The sequence below is a fragment of the Trachemys scripta genome, chromosome 18 (genome assembly GCF_013100865.1).
Source record: "Trachemys scripta elegans isolate TJP31775 chromosome 18, CAS_Tse_1.0, whole genome shotgun sequence".
NCBI lineage: Eukaryota > Metazoa > Chordata > Testudines > Emydidae > Trachemys > Trachemys scripta.
The window spans coordinates 1,809,034-1,817,948 of NC_048315.1; the positions used below are offsets into that span (position 1 = coordinate 1,809,034).

At 59.4% G+C, this 8,915-nt stretch overlaps 1 protein-coding gene across 2 annotated transcripts in view; it reads right to left on the reverse strand.

The window, feature by feature from the left end:
• Positions 1-4,890, reverse strand: part of SEZ6 (seizure related 6 homolog) — a 57,852-nt gene extending 52,962 nt beyond the window's left edge. For both annotated transcript variants that reach the window (XM_034752755.1, XM_034752754.1), the window contains exon 1: positions 4,660-4,890. In XM_034752755.1, coding sequence (XP_034608646.1) covers positions 4,660-4,744 — 85 coding nt within the window. In that variant the 5' untranslated portion in view covers positions 4,745-4,890. The remainder of the gene's footprint in view (positions 1-4,659) is intronic.
• Positions 4,891-8,915: the final 4,025 nt, after the last annotated feature.

Below are 8,915 nucleotides of genomic sequence, written 5' to 3' on the forward strand. Positions count from 1 at the left end.
ATTGAACTGAATGGAGTGGGTGACGCCTCTCACAGCAATTGGTTCAGGCTCTCTGCAGACACTGGCAGATGTTGCTGTGTCGGTTACATGCAGGACATGGTTTTGAGCTTTTCTCCTCAACCACAAGAGCTTTTTATTTAAAAAAGGAAGCAGAGGTCTTGTGCTGATCACCTGACTCCAGGAGCTGGGGCCCTAGGCCTATGGTCCCTGAGCCTTAAACCAGCTTTGAAACTACACTGACTTCCATGGAGGCACTCCAGAGACACACTGGGACAGGCCTAACATTTCAATATTGACCCAGCCAAGTGCTTCAGACTGTTCTGAAACTCAGCCCATCTCCCCCCACCCCGGCAGCTGCTTTAGGAGGCAGATTTGAGGCACACAACTATGGATGGGAAATCAATTAACCTTCCAGCTCCAGCAAACACTCCCCGGCTGCGAACTCCAGCGATGATGACATTCCCCCAGAACAGCACCATGCAAAGCATTGTGGGCAACAGCTGCATATCTGCCAGCCAGCCAGCAATGTCGACGTCTTTGCATTGCTTACAAGGCTGAATTACTGCCGACAACATATGGTGCTTTATGTAACTAGCTAGATACGGCTTCTCCTTGCATCTCCACTATTAACCACGTTTGCTCATGCCTTGCCCTCCGCCAGCGAGCTCTGCTGGGGCAGGAAGGCCCTGAACAGCGCAAACAAGTCTGAAAGCGACAAGGGAGCCCGTCTACCAATAAATCCGAGGGGAGAGACGTACTGCACTACGAAAACAGCTAGCTCTCTGCAAGTAATTACCCACCAAGCCAAAGGGGCCCTGGCAGCTCCCTGCCCGGCCACTCAGGGTCTCTGGGAAACACAACAGCCTCCAAAGGTCAGCGAGGTGGTAGTTAGAAATTGCAGCTCACATTCCTGCCAGGAGCTCAGCACCAGTCACCACCCTAAGAAGCCAGCGGGACCCAAATATCCCATTTCTACTCTTCGGAGGAGCTGCTCACAGCACACATGGAGTGGGAACAGCACACGGTACAAACTCCATTAACTGGGCCCCCAGCAGCCCCGGGACCAGATCCTCAGCACAGTTCCATTGGCCAAGTTCCCCCAGCCCCCGTTGGTTGAGGCCCCCCCTCCTGGCTGCCAATGATGCAGAGGAAGGTCCATCACGCACATACAAATCCTCCTCCAGAGGGGAGGTGCAAACACGCTCATCCAACCCTCAGCAAGTTTAATTACAGCCTCCCGCAGCCTCAGCTAAACCGCATATATTTGGAGAACTGTAATTTCCCTGCCCTCGGAGTGCCGAGCGATGCAGCCTGAAAGCCTAGCCTCCCGCCCCCTGCCATCCAACGCGCTCCGAGAACCGCCTTGCAGGCTGAAATCCTCCTGCCTGACACGGAGGACTCCCCCCAGCCCCTGCCATATGGCTGGCTTAGAGCATCCCTCTCCCACTCAGGGTGTCATTCCTATTGCCATCTGGCTGCCTCCAGCGCAGCAAAGCAGCGACGGAGCAAACACGGCAAGCTCTGCTAAGGTGGGCTGTTTTTTTCCCAGGCATCTTCATTTCAGGGAGCGTTCAGGACACGCACCACCAGGTTTGGAAGGGGGAAAAAAAGAGTTTGACACTTAGCAGCTCATGTTCCCGCTACCTCCAGCGCCCAAGGGAAGCCGGCTGCTGTTTGCTTTTCCTCCGGCTAGCTCGCAGCAACCTCTGGTTAACAAAGAGGTTCACCTGGCAGTCACCCTCGCTCCCCAAGGATGGCCCACTGCTACCCTTAGGCTGCCCGGCCTCCTCCCACCAAGACACAGTTCCATTGGGGGCTGGAGCGTGAGGAGCCAGAGACACTCAGCTCCTTGGCCTGTAGCTTGCAATTAAAGCACCAGCCAGAAGCTTGACATGGTTTTCAAGATGGCCTCTGCATTTCCATGCAGGGAAGCACTGGAGCACTCTGAGTAATGCCAGCCTAATATCAGCCTAATAGGGGAGTATTTGGGGAGAATTATTGAGCCAAGGCTTTATAGACTAACAAGTGTTCTGACTCATGTGAGCTGCGAGCTCAGTCCCCGAGCAAGGAGAGAAGCAAAGCTCCAAGTCACAGAGAAATCAATCCCGAAATACCCAGAGCAATGAGACTACAGGAGCACTGCAGATTTAAGGGCATGTCAGACAATGTGGCAATTAAGGAAAACCCAAGGGGCCAGTCAGCCCTCTGGAGATGCAGGCAGGGTAGGGGAAAGAGGCCTTCCCAGGCTCCTGGGAGAGTCCTTGCAGCCAGCATGAAGCAGCGTTCTCCCACGGCCCCGGGGGTCCTCCGCTCTAGGCGGGGGTGGTGGGGAACACAGGGGCAGCTCACCACCCGAACAAGGGCCTGAGCCAGACCCCGTGGGGAGACTCTGATTGGTTCCCTGGGCTTCGGATCAGGCCCAGCGAGCTAACAGTGTTTCCCTTGGCGAGCTACCCAGAGACATGACCATGTGCCACGGCGAGGTAATACGGCCTTCCTCCCTCTCTCCAAAACGGTAACTCTGGCCTCCCCGGCAATGTCTGGCCCAGCGCGGATCCCTGGGCAAGGAGCCCCGGGCAGGGCTCACACTCGGGAACCGTCCAGCTGCTCGGAGGATCCGCAGTGAGCAGAGCAGAGGGATTGGTAACCAGTCTGTGGTTCTGCCTTCCCCATAGCTCCGCATGTCCGTCCTCTGCTGGCGTCCCGGGAGAGGCGCCAGAGCCTAAGAGCGGAGCGGAGATGGGGGGCGACTGGGATGCCAGGCGTTATGCCCCCAGTGACGTTTGTGATGGCCTGGGCTGTGCAGAGGTCACAGAGCCAGGGGCCACTGCAGCAGGATGGGGCAGATGCCCCAGAAGTACTACTGGCAACCGAAGGCATCACAGCAGCACCAGGGGGCCTGGGCTGTGCCCTAACCCTAGTGGGTATAAATGGATGTTAGAAGAAAAAAAAGCTACTGAACATCTAAGCAGCCGGGAGGAAAAGGCACCAGGGAGGAAAAGGCACCAGGGAAGGTGTATTACCGGCTCTGGTGGGGGTTTCTCTTTTGATCATGTCCAGCATGGGAGCTTGTTATTGTATTAATACCAGAGACTGGGAAGAGCCAGGCCAGACCAGAGCCAGGCCTCCCCTCAATTAGCCACTGCCTGGTGGCTCTCCCATGTTACTGGCAGGGCCGACCCGCCAGCCCACAGAAACCGGCCCTAGAGCGTCAGCCCCGGGAAGCAGCACGTGGGGGGGCTCTGGGAGCCAAACCACCATCTTAGGTCAGCAGCTGGGCAGGATTTTCGCCCCATCGCCCGCCCACTGCTGCCCATGGGCTGAGGGCACACCCGGAGCTGTGGGGAGCGCGGAGCCGGGCAACGGGCGCAGCAGGACAAGTCGTTCGGCGAAGATCACAGGAAGCCTAAGGAAAGGAGGCGGCGAAGCGCGGGCTCCTGGCGAAGGCGGCGGGAATTGGTGTCTGGCAGCCCCGCTATCAGCAGAGGGCGGGCGGTGCTGCGAGACCCGCAGCCAGAAACACCCGCTTCAGCGAAGCGGTTCGTGCGGAATCCGGTTTCACCCCAATCGCAGGAGGCTCGGGGTAAACCAGCTCCGTGTCCCCCCCGGCCCGGACAGGCTACTCCTGTTTGCAGCGCTACAAAGGAGCTTTACCAGCAGTCCGCGCCGTGCCGGGAGGGGTAACGGGGCGGCCAAAGGCAGAGCAGACTCACACGCGTTTACACGGGCAGCTCCACTCATTCGGAGCGGGCGCTAGAGCAGCCGCGCCGGGACCTGCAGGGAACGGCGGGGCTGTTGGGGGCAGGCGCGCCGGGCCAGCCTCATCCCCCCACGGCTCGGGCCAGGGGGGTCCCAGCCGAGGCGGGACCCCGCGTAGGAATTACAGACACTCGGCAACTGACGTCCGAAGGCAAAAGGATCAGCTACGCCCAGCCCCGCGCCCCTAACAGCGGGCTGCGGTGCCCGACACCCTGCGCACCCTGCGGCCGAGCGAGCCGCCCAGAGGCTGCCGGAATTGTTCCCCGAACGCCTCTCCCTGGGCCGGGCGCGGCTGCGTCCCGGCCGGGAGCCGAAGTCCCCAGCCCGCTCCCCACCCGCGAGCGAGCTCCCGTGTCTACCCCGCAAACCCGCCAGTCTCCGAACTTCTGCCGGGCCCGGCACCCCCCAGCCCGCAGGACCAGGGGCCCCAGAGCGACACCCGGCCCGGGGCACGGACCCCACCCCGAGCCCGCTCCTCGCAGCGCCTGGCGGGGTTAGTCCGGGCAAGGGGGCCCGGCTGCCCCACCGCCGGATCGGCCGCTGCCCGGGGGGCGCCTCGGCTGCTCCTGGCCAGCGGGCTCCGCGGGGCGGAGGATCCCGGGGAGCCGGCAGCCGAGTTGACGGGAGAGCGCAACTTGGCAAAGTTTGGCGCACCCGCCCGCGCAGGCCGGGAGCGGCCGGGCCCGGGGGGACCCCTCGGGCTCGGGCGGATCCGCAGCCTCGGCCGGGCCGCGCCGTGCGGAGCCCCGAGCCCAGCGGCGGGCGCCAGGCAGCAGAGCCGGGGCTGGGACCGGCTGCCCGGGCTGCGGGGGACCCGGGCGAACCCCAGGCGGCCGGAGGCGGGGGGGACAGCGGGGCCCCCCGGAGAAGTTGGGGGGCGGGCGCGGAGCGAGCTCTTACCTCGAGCCTGGCCCTGGAGCAGCGCGGCGAGCAGCAGCAGGCAGCCGGCGAGCCCGCGGGCGGGAGCCCCCGGCGCGGCGCCCATGGCCGGGGCTCGGCGCGGCTGCAATCCGCGCTCCCCGCGCTCAGCTGCGGCTCCGGACCCGGCGCTGCCCGTCAGCACCGCGGAGAGCGCCTGGCGTCTGCTCCGGCGAGCCGCTCCTACCGTAACGCTGCGAGTAGCGCGCCCCGCCAATCCTGCGGGGACGCCCGGCCGCCGCTCCGGGGGAGGGGGGCTGGTTCCTCCCCGCTGCGCCGGGCTGGGGGGCGGGGGCAGCGCCGGCCCCGGATCTGCCCCCCCGGCGTCACATGGCGCTGCCAGCGCCCCCCCTGCCCCCGCCCGCAGCGCCGCCGGAGTCCCGCACACCCGGCAAAGTTGGCGGCGAGTTGCGGGGCGCACGCACGGGGGGCCCCGCAGGGGTAACGCAGCCGGCTTTGGAGCGCACAAAGGAGGCAGCTGCCGGCCCGGGACAGGGCAGCGCCGGGCTGGTGCCGCGGGGATCTCAGCGAGTGACTGCGGAGAGCCGGGCTCCTTCGGGCGGGGGGCGCGCAGCCCTTCTCGGGCTCCCTCCCTTGCCCCCGGGCCGGAGCCCGCGTCTCCTTCCTGCCGCCCTGCGACCTGCACAAGGTTAATCGCTCGCGGGGCCAGTCAAGCAGATTGACAAGGATAGCCCCTCCCCCACCCATCCCTAAATCGTCCTTGTTTGGTTCCAGCGAGTTGCCCCAGTTGGTATTTTCCAGGCTGGAGGAAGGGCAGCTCTGGCAGGAGGCTTCCTCGTGCCTGCCCCCCTCCCCCTTTCCCCCATCTGTCAGCCCTGCCTTCTCCTGGGGCAGAACCAGACCCAAGGACAGCCCTAGAGATCCGGGGGATTGAATGCTTACTGGATTCAGACCCATTCTGGGTCCGGCCTCTGGGCCCCTGCTTTGGATTTCTCCTCCTTGCGTTGAATGGTAACCTCCTCCTGGGGGGAGAGCAGCGATTTCCAAGCGACAGAAAGAACTGCTGGCAGCAGACAGATGGCGTTTGGAGTGAGCTCGGAGAGCTGCTCCAAGCTGCTCGCTGGACACGTTTGAATGTAGTAAATAAAATAATTCAAATAAAAAAATCAGCTGTTTGCTTAATGAAATCCCCCCTTAGTCAGAGTCCAGCTGGCTTTGGGTTCGGGCAGGCACCACACCCCAGGGAAATGGCTGCAGCGCCCTTCCAGCCTGTACCTACCTCCACGAACACACAGCAACAGGCCGCCGAAGGAGCCGTTCTGCAGCCTGTCCATATACTTGGGGCCAGGGCTTTGTCTTGCCCCAGCGTGGCCATGCACCTTCTCCCCCTGAGCGCGGCATTGGCCTGTCACCCACAGAGGCTGCACTTCCACCCGGCAGCTGGCAAAGTGCTGCAAACCAAGCGTAGGCATCAGGCTGCTGGCAGCCCTCCGCTGGGTACCCTAAGCGCTGAGATCCTAGGAAGGAATCTGCTGCAAATCATGATTCTCTTCAGAAGCAGAGCGGCCTTTCCCAGTAGGCAGAGCCTGACCCTCCCTCCCACGTCCTGGCTGAACATGGGATAGAAATGCTGAGATGAAAGGGAAACGTTTCTTTCCAACATCCTTGCCTAGCACCTGGCCCCTCGGCTGGATAGGAGGGCATTTCGAGGAAGACTGACCCTCTTACTCCAGGTGTATGTCAGCATAACCGCACTGAAGGCAACCGAGTTCCTGCTTTATACTGCTCGAACTCTCCTGGCTTTGGTACCAGTGGAACTCCACGCCACTGGATTCCTGCACCTCGTTCTTAGTGGCATACACACATGGCTCTGGTCACTTATTTCTGCTCCCGCTCTGACATTGCTGGTACACCCACGTTCCAAGTGAGAGCAGGAGAAAACCGCTCTAGCCTGGGGCAGTTCTAAATCACACGTGATTCAGAGTGGGAGGAAGTAGCCTCTGTTTTTTAAATAGATGTACAGACAAGACAATACTAGCTATTGTTCGCCTAGGCAATGCAGAGCATTTGCAGTAACCCTACAATACGTGAGGGGAGAGCAGACCAGGGATCCAAGTAACACTGGATTCTCAGTTACCATTTTAAGTGACAAAAAAGCAACTGTTTTGAAAGCCCCAAGCAGCTTAGATGCTGGAGCCTCCATGGAGAGCTGAGTTTCATTGCGGGATAGGCACCCAGCACACATCTGCAAAGCACTTTCAATGCTAAATTTGAAACTTTGATCCTCAGTAGCTCTATAAATGTTTAATGCAAAAACGCTTCTGAAAGGACTCAGAAGATGTGCAGTTTGAAGCCAAATTGAACTTTCTAATATTATGATATTCAAATAACTTTAAGCTGCTTGGCACTTTCCAGGGCACATACTTGGACTCTTAATGAGGGGGGACGCCTTTAAAAATAGCTGTTGATTTAAAAATAAAACAAACACCTGATTTGCAGGTACCGTCAAAGCTTTATTGAAGGGAAGCGATGGGAAGAGAAATGATGTGTGAATGCAAATACAGCTCAACAAACAAAGCAGCAAATAAACTCGCAGACGAATAATCAGCCCCTTTGGAGCCTGCTGGAGGTGTGTGGATGTGTGCGTGTGAGACAGTGTCTCGGTGTGTTTGCATTTATCTGAAGTGCATGACAAGCTGAAGACTGAATTTAATTGAAAACCTCATCATTTCCCCATGGCTTGTCTCACAGCTGCGTAAGCTCAGACAGCACCCGAGTTTCTGGGTCCCCCCAGTTATCCGAGGCTCCTGGGGTCAGGGGTGGTTCTTCACTCCAGCCCAATTCTTTACAATGCCAGTGGAAGCCGCCGAGCCGAGACGCAAGCGGAAGCTGGCAGGAGGTTCTTGCTTGGGTGATTTTTGACCTTTGGGCAAATGGCAAATGTAAAGCGTGGCCCAGCTGTGCTCTGAGAACACCCAGGGCACCAAGCACCAAGGCAGGTAGATCGCAACAACTGAGCATATAGGGCACATTCAAGGAGTTAGCCAAGGGCGAGAAGTGGAGGGGGGAGGGGCCTCGGAGAGTGGAAAATGGCAGATTAGGAGCCTGGTTTCTAATGGATCCTAAAAAAACCGATGCAGCCAGGGGGAGGGTCTCCGGGCTGCTGCTTAGTTGCCCCCATGAGGGCTGGCCAAAATGTGTACAGGATGGCAGCCTGGTGAGCCCGGAAACACCCGGGCTGAGGAGGGGACCAGGGAAGTGACTGAAGGATGGGGTGGGGGGGGGGAAACCAAAGGGCAAACTGCAAAGGTGCTTCAGGTGCATGAGGAGATGCTGTGGAAGTGGACCCAGCTCCCAGCACTGCACAGAGACCAGGTGCTGCTGGAAGTCCTGTCAGCACGTGACAGGAGGGGGCCAAGGCCTGTGCCCAGCAGGCTCCAGGCAGCACTGAGCAATGCAGAGAGGGGGAGTGGGTGGCTCGTCCCCAGATCAGGCCATTCACATAACTACGGCCATCCCTGGGGATGGAGGGGAGCTTTAGCCAAAACACAGAGCCTGATTCTCCACGCCTTGCACTTCACACCATCACTGACTTGTGCAAGGTGAGTGCCACGTGCTTTGCACTGGAGTTGATGGCCGTACAAGGCACAGGACGAGAGAGGACCGGGCCCACATTGTTAACAGATGCCGAGAGTTGTTAATTTCCCTCCTTCCCCTTCGATCCTGGAAACAGCAGCTGGGCCAGCCTGAAGGCAGATGGGAAAGGGGGCAGGAACAAGGGACAGACCAGGAAATCCACAGCCGAGACACAGGGAGGGAGGAGGCCCTGCTAACAGAAGCCCTGCAAAGGACTCATGGCCTCCTTTGAGTATCATTTAAAACACCCTGAAGGTTCCCCCCTTTCGGCCTCAAACCTTTTTTTAACCTTTGAAATACCAGGAAGGTTAAACTAGTCCAGAGTGTTGCTGGAGGCGCCTGCGGGTCTCAGTATGGGTATGCAAGTGCTGGCAGCTTGGGAAGGGCCGGAAGATGAATCATTAGCAAAGAAATCCTTTTCCTGAAGAGTTCATTAGGCCTCAGAGTTGAATACGTGTTTAAAAGCCAAGAGGTTTAAACAGTCCCTCCTCTCTCAGCTACTCACCGTTCAGTCACTGTTACAAGCAGCAAGCTCTTGTGAGTCCAGGCACCAGCCTGGCCTGAGTGTGTATCGTGAAAAGAAGCAGGAACACCCCGCCCCGCCCCCCCCCACTTTTTAAAGACAAACATTTCTGACCTTC